The 16,952-nt window shown below is 37.2% G+C and overlaps 2 protein-coding genes and 1 non-coding gene across 3 annotated transcripts; 2 read left to right on the top strand and 1 right to left on the bottom strand.

Annotated features, from left to right (window-relative positions):
* The first annotated feature begins 2,677 nt into the window (after nt 1-2,677).
* Nucleotides 2,678-6,928, top strand: pfdn2 (prefoldin subunit 2). Its single transcript, XM_038270278.1, has 4 exons — nt 2,678-2,817; nt 4,328-4,416; nt 4,691-4,814; nt 6,644-6,928. The coding sequence occupies exons 1-4, from the start codon at nt 2,734-2,736 to the stop codon at nt 6,833-6,835; spliced, it is 489 nt and encodes a 162-aa protein (XP_038126206.1). The 5' UTR covers nt 2,678-2,733; the 3' UTR covers nt 6,836-6,928.
* Nucleotides 6,929-11,321: 4,393 nt separating this feature from the next.
* Nucleotides 11,322-13,530, top strand: b4gat1 (beta-1,4-glucuronyltransferase 1). Its single transcript, XM_038270435.1, has 2 exons — nt 11,322-13,115; nt 13,326-13,530. The coding sequence occupies exons 1-2, from the start codon at nt 12,012-12,014 to the stop codon at nt 13,515-13,517; spliced, it is 1,296 nt and encodes a 431-aa protein (XP_038126363.1). The 5' UTR covers nt 11,322-12,011; the 3' UTR covers nt 13,518-13,530.
* Nucleotides 11,404-11,485, bottom strand: trnas-gcu. The gene has a single exon. It is a non-coding gene; the product is annotated as a tRNA-Ser (tRNA).
* Nucleotides 13,531-16,952: the final 3,422 nt, after the last annotated feature.

Genomic DNA, 16,952 nt, shown 5'->3' on the forward strand with positions numbered 1-16,952 from the left:
TCTCTGCTATGCATAAAACAAACAACACTGGCGCCACCTATTGGGCGCCCTCCATCACTGAAATATTAGAAAAAATGGGGCTTATCTCATAAAACAACACATTCAAGAAGACAGGGCAGTTAATAACACATTATGGCTAACAATGTTTACTGGTTAAACATGTTGCTGTAGTAATATCAGTGAAACTTTAGTCTGTCGAACATTATATATTATAAAAGAGGATTCTATTCTTTTTTTTCCTTTATTATGGAACTTTAACTTATGTAGAGTGTCTTGATAATTAACCTACTCATGTAAATACATTTATACTTCTTGAGGGATTTTCGGATTTATGTTGTTTGCAATATTATCCAACATATCTACAATAGGTCTGTTGTGTCTTCTGTTGGTGTAACAGCATGGACTCTGCTAGAACTTCTGAGGGGCGGAGCTAGATGGCCACCCCTGTGGCCACCCCTACCATTTCTCCCTTAAAATACAGACGGAGCAGTAATTCTCTCAAGTGGAATGTTTTAACTTATTTAACATTTAAATTTTTATATATGTAAAGAATTACCTGACAAAAAAAACCTTGTGGTTAAATATGCACATTAATATTACTAACATTGAAGATAAATACAAAATTCATGCTCTTTTCAGAGGAAATTGTGTCTGCAAGTCATCTAGGAATCTTCACTGAAATTAGAGATAAAAAACTACTTTAATAATAAGTAAATATTAATTTTATGCTGAATGATTAATAATAAAAGTAGGTTAGTAATGACAATGAATAAGATGTTCGCGCCAGAACTAAAAACTTAAAGAATTTTGTCCACTACACCTTTAATTTAGACAGCATAGATGTTTAAATATATGCGTCTATTTGTTAGCAAAGGCTGTAGGAAAATATAGTTTGTCCTTATTTAGAAAATATGGATGCTTTGCTTTTTCATTTTCCTTTTGGAACAGTTTAGATTGACACAGATGTTCTGGCACCTGTCTGCTTTTGGCCACCCCTCAGTGTACCTTGGTTATTGCTTGGCCACCCTTATAAAAATTTCTGGTTACGCCTCTGCTTCTGGAGAGGATTTTACAAAGATAAATTCTTCCATAAAATGAACAACAACATTGAAAGCTCTGAGCATCCTCTTCATCAGACTGTTGGTCAAAAACAGTATAACTTCAGTCAGATTTCTTGTAAGAAAGAAAGCAAGAAAAAAAAAGAAAAAAAAAATCCTTCCTGCCCTTATGACCTATCGTTTACAACAACTCTTTGAAGTAAGATAAATAATGAGTAACAAAATTTTTTGTTTTCTTATTTAATAGAAACTGACTCTTGTGACACAAACATTAAACTATTTATGTCTTAAAAGTATCATGCTTTAGCTTTGACAATTTTAGTGTTCTATGTGCCATCACGTTTTACAATAAAATCATCAATAAAAAAAAAAAAACGTTTTCATACAATGTGACAAATCTGTAATTCAAATTAATGTGATATGGGCAAATCTGAAATAAAAAGTATTTACATGAATAATAAAACTATGAATAGATGATAAGATATTGTTAGAACAATGGTTTGAAATAGCAGATCAGCACTGCCATAGGAAAAGTCTTAGGTTTGCTATTGAAAAAGAAAATCATATATAGTATATATTATAGGGATGCACGATATAATCGGCCCCCTATCGGTATCGGCCGGTATCGGCCTTAAAACTGAATATCGGACATCGGCCACCCCACCGATATTTAACCCGATATTTGATCAGCTTCTGAGTTTCTAAAGTCAACAAAAATAAATTAAAATAAATACTACTTCTTCTTCTTCCACAAAAACTTCTTTTTTACAGACTTAAAAACTTCTAAAGACGAGGGAAAAAATATTGATACATTGAAATATCACAATATCTAACTATGCTGATATATTGCCATTTAAAAACACCATATCAATCTCTTTTACTAATGAAATATTGCTATATGTCATCGTTATGCTACGAAATCCCCCGAAAATTCACGAAATTTTGCCATATTTTTATATGTTGATATATTGATGCGGTATCGATCTATTTTACTAACAAAATCTCACAAGAATTTGCAAAATATCACGAGAGTTTGTAACAGAACGATGAAATTTCACGAGATTTTGAAAGTAAAATAGATCGATACCGCGTTTTTAAAAATCAATTTGATATCAGCATATGAAAATATATTTGAGTATATTATTTATCAAAGTGTCAGAAATGGATAACAAAACTCCTATTTTCAATCACTACTTATTTTTGTCCAGCTTTAACATTGGTATCGATATCGGTTATCGGCTACATGAGTTTTAAAATATCGGCATATCAGATATCGGCCAAAATCCTAATATCGTGCATCCCTAATATATTACCTTTTAACCGTTATAATTGTCAAATTTTCTTTAAAAAAAATCTAGATTTCCGAACAAGTGCTGGAAATAACCACACGTCATTCTCTAAGTTCAGCAATATATATATTTTTTTTTCATTTTATTTTTGTATGTATTTGGGTTGTGTTTTTAAAACGTGCGAATGAACAAAATAACAATAATATTGAAATAGCGTACATCCTACATCAACATAAAACATGTTACCTGAAATGTTTCTAATTTAAAAAACAATCTAACAAAGACACAGAGCGTTTATTTTCTTATTTCTCATTTGCATACAGGCAAACTTATGGCCACCATTTGCAGATGAAGCTTGGGGTCCTAACCGGGAACACCCTTCCAAGATGGCAGCCAACAGTAGCAGCACGGGTAGCAAGTCCAGCAGCGGCGGCGGATCAGGAAAACAGGCCGGTCCGTCGGCTGAACAGGTACTTTCACCTGTTCTCGGTCTACAAGTTTTGGTTGCATTCAATGTTGGTGTAAATTGGAAGATTCGGTGGAGTTAAAGCCGTTAATCGATCGGCCAGCTAGCTTAAGCTAACATTAGCTTCCCTGTCGCTATCATTAAAACACAAGATTCCTTTCTACAATCTCCCTACTGCGATAAAAAATAAACTAGTCTATCTCATCATAATATGATGCATTTATCTCGGACGCATTTATTTGGTTCTATAATATACATTTCAACATTCCAGTAAGTGATCAGTGAGGGTCGGGTATGACGAGGCGGAAGGCTGAAACTGAAAAATGCACAGAATTATTCAATCACACAGTGTTCAGAAAGTGCATTTTCCACTATTCTGCACATTAGATGGCTGTATCGATACTTTTTAAAATGAGTATTGTATCTGGATACAACGTTTCAGTATCGATACGTTTTTGAGTATCGATACTTTTGACAACCCTAGAGGTCACTTAAGCTGCTTTAAATGTAATTAGAGGGAGAAGTGGTATGTAAAATAAGTTTTGGTTCTTCATTCCCATTTTCAATTTACATGAATTAATAATCCATAACCCTAAATGAATAAATAATCGATGTCAGATCTCAGGCTATTTATATACTTGTTTATTAAGTGCAACATTTTGTTTGTTTGATTATTTTCTGTCTATGTTCCAATGAATTTAAGTTATTTGGAACTGAAAATCTGTTTTAATGTTCAACCTGTAATCAATCCTTTTTTTTTGTGTTGTACAGGGTTGTTTGTTTCAAGTATTTTCTGTAATTGATCTATCTATTATTCTTTTTATTATTATTAATTTTCTGAAGAAAATTTCATTAATCCAATTAAATTAATTCAATTCAAAATGGGCGCAAACAATGTAATAATGAGTTATTGTTGTTTTTTTCAGCAGCACTGTCAGACTACGGAAGAGGATTAGGGCCACTGAAAAAATAAAAAAAGAATGAATTCTGACAGCTAACAAACATGTTAGCATCAAGCCGTAGCCATGTCTGTTTTAGAGACTAGCTCTCTTGTTTTAACGAACTTCTGCTCCTCCATTAATGAAATAGCATCAGCGGGGACCCCTCAGGCACTTAAAAAGGAAATTGTCTAGAGCTGTTTTAAATTAATTTAGATGTATTTACATTCCTGTATATACAAAATGACAAAATAAATCTACCGGTAAGTCTAAAAGTTGCCTGATTTCATCATTTTCCTCCAATGTGTCACTGGCCCTCCCAAAGAACTCACATCTTTGTCCGCAAAGCTGAGAGCTCCCACATCTCTACCTTCACGATCTACATTAACATCAACAATTCTGAGATTAAAGTCAGAATTTTGACTTTTTTTCTCATATTATACTGAAATAATATAAAAACATCAGTTAACCTTTTTTTTTTTTTTTTTTTTTTTTAGTGGCCCCAATCCTCTTCCATAGTCAGACAATCCTGTCCTGATGAGTTATTTTTTTTGTTTCGTTTTTTTTTTCTGACAGGTGGTGGCCACATTTCAGAGGATGCGGCAGGAGCAGCGTAGCATGGCGTCTAAAGCTGCAGAGCTGGAGATGGATATCAACGAGCACAGGTTGGCGAAAACAGAGGATTCTACCGCTGGAGCCTTTTCCTGCATGTTGCTTATCTATCTTTAATCCGAGTAATAAAACATGCAAGTAAATATTAGTGTTCTTTTCTCTAGGCTTAAATTCAGTGGCATGTTTAAAGCTGTTGACTAATTTTTAATAAAGGTTAGGGTAACACCTCAGGAATACAGGTACCTTTGATTTAGAATTACAATCCTATTAGCCAGCATTAACCTGCCTGTTGCTGTAAAACTCTAAGCTCTTGAATTCTGTGTTCAGTTTAGTTATTGAAACTCTAAAGGAGGTGGATCCTTCGAGGAAGTGTTTTCGTCTAGTAGGAGGGGTGTTGGTGGAGAGAACAGTGAAAGAAGTTCTACCTGCACTGGAAAACAACAAAGAACAGGTAACTTTCCGTTTATTATAATTAATAAACGTTTTCTTTAATCATTTCTCTTATTTAAACAGCTAATATTCTACTGTTATGAAATATGTGTTGGGAAAGACTTAAAAGCTCCATTGAAAAAGTGACAAATTTAGATAGAAATAAAGCTGATGGAAATAAACTAAATGTTTTGGAAATTAACAAAGTGGAACTTAGTTGGCCTCAGATGATCATTTTGATATAAAACCACTAACCAAGTGGTTCTTCCATATAAAAGTAGCAGAAGCAGCTACATTCACATATTAGAGCTGAATCCAGGGTTCCCGCAGGTCCTTAAAATGTCTTAAAAGGCATTGAATTCTTCAAAATAAAATTAAGGCCTTAATTGGTATTAAAATGTCTTAAATCAGTCTTTCGTAGGTCTTAATTTTTTAAAACATCAAAAATAGGATCATTTTTATTACAATTTATTTTTGTAATCTCAATAAAACATTAAAATTGGAATTTTTTTTATTCGAAAAAAATTATGGCTCGCCATTATTGGTTCCGTCCCGATAGCGGAACCAATAAAAGCGTTGTTGCGGCCGGGACATTTGGGAGATGCGCCATTTACTTTTTGTCTGGAAAATATGAGCAAGTGTAAATGTAACGAAAATTGGCTCCAGCCAAGACTTTTCTCCATGGCTAAAACCAGGGAACATACATGAGGCACAGTGTATTTTGTGCAATAAGCAATTCAAGCTCAGAACGATGGGAATTAAAGGAATAGTACACCCAAAACATGATTAGCCTTCATTTTCTACTCACCCCCATGCTGAACAACACTCTGGAGTACTTTTTTGATATCTCAAATGCATCTGGAGATCTGGGAGGCTTCTTGCTGTCTGCTGACATTCAAATAATGGAGGTGCCCAGCGCCCGAGGCAGAAAGGTCCATAAAAGTCCACAAAAAACGTGTCAATATTCCTCCATACTGCTCGTCCAATGTATTCCAAGTGTCCTGAGTGGGTAGCGTCCATAATTTCATCGAAACGAGGTCATTTAGAATGTTTTTAGAGCATTAACAGTAGTGTATAGGACTTCCTAAAAGCGAGTTCACGAGTCTACGGAAACCGCGGCAGACCAAACCAGATGAAAGTGCGCATTCAGCTCGGCAAAGAACTCATGCTCTTCCTCAACACTGAAGTCCTCAGACATTTTTCTTTCGTTGTTTCTTTCTTTGCACAGGTAAACAGCACATTTCTTCTTCTACGCTTGCATTATTGGCAGAGCAGACGCTGAATGCGCACTTTCATCTGGTTTGGTCTGCTGCGGTTTCCGTAGCGTCGTGAACACGCTTTCAGGAAATCCTATACACTACTGTTTATGCTCTAAAAACATTCTAAATGGCTTCGTTTGGAGTAAATTCTGGATGCTACCCACTCAGGACACTTGGAATACATTGGACGAGCAGTATGGAGGAATATTGACACGTTTTTTGTGGACTTTTATGGACCTTTCTGACTCGGGCACCATAGACCTCCATTATTTGAATGTCAGCAGACAGCAAGAAGTCTCCCAGATCTCCAGATGCATTTGAGATATCAAAAAAGTACTCCAGAGTGTTGTTCAGCATGGGGGTGAGTAGAAAATGAAGGCTAATCATGTTTTGGGTATACTATTCCTTTAATAAACGTTTTTTTTATTTCTTTAATTAACAAAGTGGAACTTAGTTGGCCTCAGATGATCATTTTGATATAAAACCAGTAACCAATTGGTTCTTCCATATAAGAGTAGCAGAGGCAGCTAATTTCTCATATTAGAGCTGAAACACACAAGCTAATCTTTTTTTTTCTTTTCCTCTCTTTCAGATATCCAAAATAATCGAGACCATCAACACGCAGATGCAGGCGAAAGGACGGGAGCTAACAGAGTACAGAGAACGCTACAACATCCGTCTGGTTGGAGAGGGCGAAAGCGAGGGTCAGGGCCAGCCTGCAGGGTCGTCCGGTAACAGCGAGGGAGGAGGATCTAAGAGCGGAACTGGAGTTTTAGTGTCGTAGATTGTCAGGATGGACAGTGACGGCAGAGCCTTCTGATTTCTGCATCACCTGGAAGAAAATAAAATAAAACCTTGATGGAAAATTGGAACTCTTCACTTTGGATTGGAGGAGTTACTTTAATTTCAACAAAATGCGTTACACTTAGTTTTTCACATCCGCGTCCAGCCAATGTACTCCAAGCCTGTATATTTGGTTATAAATGGTGATGTTCTCATCTGAGGTTGCCTTGAATTTGATTTGATTTTTTTTTGTTGTTGTCTAAAATACTGTCAAAAGCTTCACAATTAAATGCATATCTTCTTGATTTTAAGGTGACTGATTTTCTCATCAGCAGTTTGACGTTATTTTCTTTTATTATAAGAGTTTGAAGAATAGATTTTTGTCATGTTTAGGTTAAGTAGTGCTGGGATAAGAATAACTTTAAACACATAGAACGTCATTTCCTCCACTTCAGTTTCTTAAACAGATGGATTTACACCATATATTGATCTTGAACAAGATGAGAAATTTTTAAAAAATGTGTCTGTTTCATGCCTTCAGTACAGAAGAGGATTAGGGCCACTGGAAAAAAGACAAAGTCCAATCAATAGAAAAACAATAGATTTTTTTTTCTTTAATCTCAAAAGTCTGACTTTATTCTCACTATTTTAACTAATTCTGACTTTAATCTCAGAATTATTCGCATTGAATTATGACTACTTGTAATATTCCTACGTTATCAAAGTAATAATCCTGGGCTTTGGCTATAGAGTCCTAACTAATTTTAGTTTTTTTTTTTTTTTTTTATGGTTCTAATCCTCTTCTATACTTCAGATATGTCTCAATATTTAGATTTAGATGGCTTTATTCGGCTGTAGGTTTGTGCTATTTTAGAGGTTTTTATACGTATAAGTTAATGCTATTACAAAAAGTGAAGTAAACACACATCCCCTTTCTGTAATAACACCTCTTTTTTGAGTTTGAGATAAAAAGTTTGAACGAGTCATAGTATTTTCGGTTTTTAAATAGTAATATAGTAACGGGAGAATGCATGACATTTTAAAATTGAACTTTATTTTCAAAAAAGCTTCAGGCTTTGCGGTGGGTTGGATATATTCTACATAATCCACATCTATGAGGAACTCTTCACTCCTGCTCTTTTCAGCAGTAAAACTGGTATCTATATCAAACACAAATGTCTGATTGGATTTAGTTTTTGAGAATTTGGACCCAAAGACATCAGATTTGTTTCTCATCATTCCTGAATAATTCCTAGAGTGGAGGGTAAAGTGTCCTTGTTAAAGAGACGTGTCATATGAAATAGGGATGATTATTTCATGTTTTCCTTATTACACATTTAAAAAACCTAACATGCAGACCTTTGTGAAGGAAAAGGGAATTAGAGGAAAGACTCCTCTACAGTGTTAAACAGCAAAAAAAAAAAATGTATTATATGTGTCCCTGGCTTCTTCTTACACATGTCCCAAATTTGGCGAGGCTGGGATTTAAAACCATGCATGCAGAGACCAACAGATTAGCAATTTTACTGATTAATCTGTGCCTCTAGTGCATTCCAGAAGTAGGAAGTACGCGTGTAATGCATTCTGTGTAACGTAACTAACACAGGAACTGTTTAGCCTATAAATCCCCCTGGTAATAACCCTGTGATAATGCACATGAATGCATTTAAAGAAAATTCAATTTAAAGCAAATGTAAATAAACATATTTTCTAATGCAAGCAAATCAATATTCACATAACTCAAAATGTCATATGCAACATTTAAAGCTATAACAGTTAACGGTGTATAACTGTAATCACTAACAACTCCATTATGTTTCCACTCTATTTCAAGACTTTTAACAATACTTTATTTAAACAATTCAAAACATATAAGTAATGACTGATTTAAAACAAGTGTTGGTTAAAAATCCTTAAATGAGGAACTTGTTAAAATGTTGTTCTCCTTTATCTGACACATCACATAAAATTATGTTAAAACCCCACAACTGAATAAAATCCTCCATGTTCTGTTGAAGGGAAACTCCAGCCTTATTCTGGTTTTAAAGTTGCACTTCCACAGAGCCACGGCATCAAGGTGAGCTCCCTCCTGCTGTCTGTACGGGACAGGTAAATGGCCATCTTTGATTCACTGATTAAAAAATGTAAAAGTCGGGCCTTTGGCTTATTTCTTCTGTTCTGGCAAACTCCTCCTATAAACAGAGCATTTGTAAAAACCGTCCCAAAAAGACTAAAAAACACAAATTTTCCACTCCTTTAGGTAAACTCAATTATTTGAGAGACATCTGTGTAGTACAAGTAAATAAAACATTTCAAACATTTTCAAACTGAGCAAAGAGTGTTGTATTTTATGAATAAATGCAAAATGATTCTGCAAGTAATTCTGGCTTTAGTTTTAACAATTCAATAGGTGACATCCTCTGTGCTGGTATTCAAGAAATGAAATAAAAATGTGAAGGCTGTTCTTGGCTCAAATAAAATTATTAAAGTTTATTGTGACAGACAGACAAACGACAGAGAGACAGACAAGTAATGGTGACAAACTCTTCCTCCAGTTTTCCTGGGTCAGTCCTGAGGCAGGACAATACCAGCGCCCCTTCAGCTGGGTTCCGTAAAAGTTTCCACTCCTCTTACTTTCGTCCTGGCCACCAACCTTGCAGGTGTACTGGTATTTTTCTTTCATCAGCCTCTTCCGATGCGGTTTCCCCCTTGACACTCGCTCCTCTTCCTCCTGGGCAGCTTTATTTAGCCTCCAGGCATGTCGTCTTGGCTGGGATGGAAGGCACTCTGGAGGAACTTGCTGCACTGAAGGAGCATCAGGAAATTGAGATGCATTCAGATTTAATGTCTGCGGTCATCTTCAAACATTAAATATAAAATAGGTTAACATGGAGCTAAGCTATGTGTGTATACAGACAGACAGTCAGCAAAGTTTATAGGGCAACTAAACAAAGTTATCAGTCCTATTCTGTTATATGTAACTTTATTTTGCACTACCGATGTTACCAGTGGCGTTTCTAGACCAAAATGTACCAGGGGGCCAGTGTGTTTTCATGAGGGAACAGAAAAGCATTAAATAAATAAAAAAAGAGCAAGGGATTCAGATGTATTAAGATAGCTGCATGAAATGAAATTTCTATTCTATTGGGTTGAATTAAAATTCTGTCTTATTTGGTCAATATACAATCACAATTTATGAATGTTACTTTTTTTTTTACTTAATTGAAGTTAAAATAAACTTTTTCTATAATATCAGAATTAGAACTCAAGAAAAAGTAATACATTTAGCTGTATTTTTCCTAATTTGTTTTGAAAAAGAACCCCCCCAAAAATGGGATCCTATCACCACTGAAGCTATTACCTTATAATTTTTAAAAATTATTAAAACACAATTTTTAAAGAAAAAAAGTTACATAGATCCAAAGGACCTACCGGTAACCATGTCTGTTCCAGCGCATATCATCATTAGAACTTCTTTTAGTGTTATGCCTTCGGTACAGGGGCCGGGACATGAGCTACAGGGGCACTGGGCCCCGTTGGCCCCTATCTAGAACCGCCCATGAATGTGACTAAACTTTTATAATCCTTTAAGGAGGACACAACTCAATGTTTTACTGCATTATGCACTATATTATATTGCACTGCACTGAAACTTTACATGTTAATGCCCTTTTACACCATTACACCTTTTACACCAAATGTTCATTTCACCGTTTCACTGTTGTAAGCTGTATGCAACTGAATTTCGTTCTGTATATACTCTGTGTATACAAAATGACAATAAAGTTTGTCACAGTCTAATATTACGTATGACCACCATAGCCACACTGCGCTAGCACGTAAGAACAAATAAAAGTCTTTCTGACTAGAATTTGAATCATTATTATTTGTTTATGGTGTTGTTGTTTTTTTTTTGTTTTTTTTTTAATCAAAGTTACCCCACTTTTTTCTTCTTCTCATGTTGATGCGGTAGAAAAATAACCGCCATTGCTTTAGCTTCCAGTCACGTCACGTGACCGTTTGGACCGGTGATTGGTCCTCCATCCTCCAGGTTAAGTGGCCGTTCGGACCGGTGATTGGTCCTCAACCCTCCCACGTCACGTGAACCGTTCGGACATAATTGATTGGTCCTCGTTTTGGAAATCTTTGATCTCGTTCGGACCTTGTTCGGATCTCGTGTGAAGTTGGTTCGGACTTGTTCGGACCTCGTTTGAAGTATGTTCGGACCTTGTTCGGATGTCTTAGAAGTTGGTTCGGACTTGTTCGGATCTCGTTTGAGTTTCGTTCGGACTTGTTCGGACCTTGTTCGGATGTCTTTGAGGTTGGTTCGGACTTGTTCGAACCCTTTAAAATGTGTTAGGACCTCAGAGGCCGCCCAGGAACGGTGCAGAGACCTTTGCACAGCAAAGGGAAATTAAAGGAAGGACGAGTGCCTTCTCCTGTGGTAAACAGCACAAAAAAATGATAACCTTTTCTGACACTATGCGTTCCTCTGGCTTATTATTCATGTCCGCGATTCCTCTATATCGTCAAATAGGTTTATCTGAAAAGAAAAAAATAAATATATACCGACGAGGATGGGATTCGAACCCACGCGTGCAGAGCACAATGGATTAGCAGTCCATCGCCTTAACCACTCGGCCACCTCGTCTGAAAGCACCCGTCATCATGACACAAATAAACCAGCAGGATTTGTCAAAGACAGTTCAGTATTCTGTGCACGGCTGTATGCCATAGTTTTTATGTATAACATTGTGTGTTGGTCTCGAAAATTGCCGTCTGTGAACGCTTTACATTACAAGGATACCCCCGCCGCTTGAAACGTAATAACACCGTTTCCAGCGGCGCTTTTAGTCCCGACTTTACGGCTGTTACACATCGACATGCGCCGCAGTCGCAGCAGCTGCTCAGCCAACCAGCGCTTTGTTGTGATTTAATGGATCACAGAATCTACTCCGCGACATCGATCTCCCTGCTACTTTGAATCGTTCGAAATGCTCATTTAATCCAACACGACATCCAAGCAGGGGTTCAATCCGACACAGCCCTGTTAGGCTGTGCTGTTAGCAGCGTGGCTGGGATGTAGTCAACGTTAGCTGGAGCGCCTGGATACAACCAGCTCCTGATTTTTTTATTTATTTTTTCTTATTTGACCTGCTTTGTAAGGTTTATCTGGAATGCATTTATCCAAGAAATGCTCGGTGTTCAAAGTGGTGCTGAGCGCACTTGTGATCGTGGCGCTGCTGCAGCTCATCTACCTGTCCTTCCTGTCCAGGTTCCATGGGAAGCAGCAGCGCTACCGCTATTCGGAGCTCTTCGGAGGCTCCGCGGCCAAGAAGAATGGCCACTCCGAGAAAAACACGCGGAAGGAGCGGCTCAGGTACTCCCTGTCCACCGGTGGGATCTTTGACAACAGCGGTCAATACAGAGTATACAAAAACTTGATAAAGAGTGATTTCACAACCAATCAGAAACCAGGCTCCCACTCCAATTCAGATATCCTGTCTTTAGCCACTCATACAACCATAAACAACCTGCATCACCTGGAATCTCTGTTGGAAAGATGGCAGAACCCTCTCTCTGTGGCTATATTTGCACATGGGGAGGATGTGAAGTATGCCACTGCTCTGGCCTATGCACTCAGCTTCTTCTGCCCTAAGATCCAAGCCCTGGTGGATTTCCACTTGGTCTGCCTGTCAGGAGAGACGGCCAGTTTCCCTGAACAGGACATGGAGCACTTTGCTGGATTGGAAGACTGTGCTTCTGTCTTCTCAAGGCTGGAAACCCACAGAGATGAACACCAAAACTACGCCATGAGTGGAAACATCTCCTACCCTAACAACCTTCTCCGTAACGTTGCCCGAGGTGGCACCGAGTCCTCCTACATCCTGGTAATTGATATGGACATGATGCCCAGCGCTGACCTCCACCAGCAGTTCCTCGCCATGATCCTGAGGAGGCCGCCGGCGAGTGACCAGGTGTTCGTCCTGCCGTCTTTTGAGATCCGGCACGCCAGGAAGATTCCCTCGACGAAGGCGGAGTTGGTACAGCTCTACCAGGTCGGGGAGGTCCGTCCCTTTTATGAGGAGTTGTGTCCACGCTGTCAGGCTCCCACCAACTACTCTCAGTGGGTCAACAGCTATGTGAGAGAGACGGGCCCTTTGGAAGTTGCTTACACGCTCAGCTGGGTGGATCCTTGGGAGCCGTTCTACATCGGGCCTCGCAGCGTCCCCCTATATGATGAGAGCTTCAAGCAGTATGGCTTCAATAGAATCAGTCAGGTTGGTAGAGAAAGATATCCATAAATCACTACCTGAGATCTAAACATATTTCTCACTGAAACATGGCTGCAGGAACCATAGGAAAAGGTTCAGGGATCATTTTCAATGAATTACTGCAGAATTTCATAGCCAAACCATAACTCAAGTAGCTGCAGTGTCCTTCGCTTTGTATTAAGTTGTGTTAAATTTCGTTTCTCTGTTTCCTCCCAGGCGTGCGAGCTGCACGTGGCCGGATACAGGTTCTCTGTGCTCAGCTCTGCTTTCGTTGTGCACCGCGGCTTCAAAATCCAGGGGGAGTTCCATGCTAAGAAGGAGGAGGAGAACAAACAGAACCGGATTTTGTTTCGCAGCTTCAAAGAGGGTCTGAAAACCAAATACCCATCCTCTACCCGGCGATGCTGAGGGAAAAAAAAAAGATGACTGTTTCCTCTAAAGTGTGATTTTTAAAGTCATTTAGTCTTTAATGTAACCCAATCTGTCTGATACTATGAAGCAGCTAAGATTATCAGGATTTCAGAGAACCAGTTAGGACTGTGAGAGCAATTAGCATTCAGGAGTAGATAGAGACAAGTCAGTAATTCAAAACTTTATCTCAAATTGGGAGGTTTAACTGCATTTAAAGGTTTATATCCAAGCATAAACGGTATGTGTCTTACTTTATAAATTATGTACTCCAAAAAAACAAAGCATTAGGATATTAGGATACGGAATGTCTTGGCATATTCAAACATTTCCACTATAAATGAGCTGGTTAAATGTTGCCTTAAATCATATTTGAAAGATCATTTCCACTTAAAATGTAGCTTAGAAGCCACATTGTTCATGTATTAAATGCCCAAACTAGGCATGGGCAATTCTCACAGCATTATAACCTACTGTTAAATACGCCAATTTCAATATTTTATTCACATAAAAACGTAAACCATGAGTTTTAGTTAAAAGCAACAACCATCCCACCTGCAAATCGTTATTGCATTTACATTTATAAAATGTTTTTATTTATATTTTGATATTATTAAGTATGAAACATGTTAGAATTAAATTAATGACAAGTCAAATTTGGGTTTAGTGCTAACTGTGCCTAATGTCTCCAAAATGTAACAAATTTGTATCTATTTCTAGAATACCTTCCAGTAACCAGTCCGTCTGTTCTCCGTTGAGGTCTGGTTATACTCCCCACAGCAGTGTGTCGCAGTGAGCTTGTCGCAGATTTTTTCGATTTATGCCCACTATTGGAGCGTAGTCTGAACAATCAGGAATTAGCTGCGGGTCTAGATACGGCCGAGGCGGTGAGGAAGTGGGGGCAATTTTGTGAGACAACGGAGGGACTTGAGGGTGAAAAAGAGCGTGGATCCAGGTGGGAAAAGGGTCCCAGCGTTCTTCTAGCTGGTCCAACTTCACGAGTCATTCTCCACAATGGCGGTCATACAAACAAAACAAGCCGTTAAGGTACCAAACAGGGAATACGCATGGTGTAGAGCAGATGTAGATTTGACCAATCAGAGGGTTCCTGTCTGTGGTCACCTACAAAATTTTGCTAACTTCCCAGTCAAATATTTAACTCTGTGTTTCCATTTAAGCCGGGCAAACACTGCAATATTTTCAATTTTCGTTGCAGGCAGCTACAGCTCAACGTGTACGGCAACCCGCAGGGTTTAAAAGTTCACAGCTCACTATACATGTTCTCACGCTGTGCGGCCTGACGCTCTGATGTGACCGTACGACGGCTGACTGAATTACAAACATGTTGGATTTTCTCGTTACCCCCTGCATATTACACTGAATGAAATGAAAAAAAATTCTCGCACAACTGGAGAATCGGCCTGAAAAGCGTACAGTGTATGCCCGACTTTACGAGTTTGAATAGCGGTTCTCAGTACTTTCTATGTCTTGATTCTCTGCGTTTGTTTAACATTGTCAATAGTTGCATTTCCATTACTAATGTACGCAAAAAATAGGGCTGAAACGAACGATTATTTTGCAAATTGATTAATCTGTCGATTATTTCTTAGAATGAATCAATTAATAATCAGATAGCCAAAGGTTTAGAGAAGATTTTTTTTAAAGAAATTAAAACAGGTGAAGTTAAAACTTTTCCAATTGATGAGTTCTGGATAGAGCATATTAACAAACAGAAATTTTTTTTCCTTAAATGTTTATATATATATATATATTTTTTTTTTACAATCTTGGTATAATTATTGCTCTAAGTGGGTAACTGTCAGTGTTTTACAACCTATACTCCAGTTAATGATTAACTGATTACTAAATTAGTTAAAGATTATTTTAATAATTAATCATGATTAATCCAATTAGTTGTTTCAGCCCTAAGAAAAACTTGTTTTTCTGGGAATTTAGAAAATTATCATTTTCGCAATTGCAGTATTTGTTATTTAGATAGGAATTCCCATAAAAATTCTGTGTGATTACGTTTGCTAACATGATAGCTCTTGAAAACAATATGGCAGCAGCTGATGTAAATGCATCAGATATGTCCATATTTCAGTCACGATTCTTGTGGGGCACCATCAACCTCTAACCTCTTCAGTTCCTCTTCTTTAAGGTCACATGACTTGCGCAATGCGGAAAAAGTGTTTCCATTGCAGTTTAATGCATACATTTTAATGAGACTAAATCGAAGCGTGAAAATTTTTATCGAAATTGCAGTGTTTCCATTTGGCTAATTTATTTTCGTAATTACAATCTAATTTGACGCTTAATGGAAACTCCGTTATTGTTTTGGAACAGGCTAATTTGTCTTTGTTTTAAGCAGAATTATTTCAGCCAGCAGACATGCAGTGCGCAGCAACAGTAGGAGAAGTGGAAAGATGGTGTGAGACTATATTTCCTGTCACTTCGAAGCTTTCTCTAAGATCTCATTTAAAACATTTCTGATTGTTAAAGCAGTATGATACAAAAGTTGTAGTTGTTTTAAAACATACCATCTTAAACCTTTTAATATTCAATGCCCATAACAGACCTCTGCCTAGCAATTCAGCGTCATGAAAATACTTCCCCTTTAAAACTTTTTCAGGTATTATTCATTATTATACACCTATATGATAATTAATCTTATCACACAAAAACAATTTGAGTAAATAAAAAATGCTGTTTTCAAATAATGATTTTATTAATAAGTTATTTAAGCCAAGCTCACCTTTTTATGAAAATTAAAAACTACACTTTTGTTATATATAACGTTACCTTCGATTAAGCCTATGTTTTTGGTTGAATTTTACCAGCCATGAAATCACCTAAATTCATCCTGTAGTATGAAGGCTGGAGGATCTAAAACAAATGAAACACCAAGTTCAAGTCTAAACAAATTCAAGAACAGAAAAAACAACAAAACAATGAAAATCAATCAGTATTGAGAGGATTACAAACCCATTTATAAAAATCAATATGTAAACCAGTGTCAGACTCATTAACTTATTTTAGTTTAGTGTTTATAATTCAACAACAGCAAAGACATTGAGCCTAAATAGTTTCCATTTGAGAGTTCCAAAGCCAGAACCACCGCTGATCTAAAAGAGCACCAATGTCCAATAATTGACCAAAGATATCTCAAAATATCTAATTGATTTTAAGCTTAATGGCTATATACACCATTTTTGTTTATTTGTTTTACTTTTCTAAAAGTAATTTCATAAAAATGCCCCCGTAGAATCAAAGCCTTGACATATCGGTAGATAAGCATGAGAAATGTGAGTGTCTCAGTAAAAACGATACTGTCTCTTCTTGCATCTCTTAAAAAAAATCTCAATTTATTGCCCAGCCTTACAACCTACCACCTGGATTTTTAGAAAAATATTCTGATAATACCAAAGTTATTCC

This window comes from Cyprinodon tularosa, unplaced genomic scaffold, assembly GCF_016077235.1.
Source record: "Cyprinodon tularosa strain WSP-4 unplaced genomic scaffold, ASM1607723v1 ctg76, whole genome shotgun sequence".
NCBI lineage: Eukaryota > Metazoa > Chordata > Actinopteri > Cyprinodontiformes > Cyprinodontidae > Cyprinodon > Cyprinodon tularosa.

Coding starts and splice junctions, on each gene's coding strand:
- pfdn2 (XM_038270278.1), top strand. CDS start 2,734: ATGGCAGCCAACAGTAGCAGCACGGGTAGCAAGTCCAGCAGCGGCGGC. Junction 4,417..4,690: donor ATGGATATCAACGAGCACAG/GTTGGCGAAAAC, acceptor TTCTGTGTTCAG/TTTAGTTATTGAAACTCTAA. Junction 4,815..6,643: donor TGGAAAACAACAAAGAACAG/GTAACTTTCCGT, acceptor CCTCTCTTTCAG/ATATCCAAAATAATCGAGAC.
- b4gat1 (XM_038270435.1), top strand. CDS start 12,012: ATGCATTTATCCAAGAAATGCTCGGTGTTCAAAGTGGTGCTGAGCGCA. Junction 13,116..13,325: donor GCTTCAATAGAATCAGTCAG/GTTGGTAGAGAA, acceptor GTTTCCTCCCAG/GCGTGCGAGCTGCACGTGGC.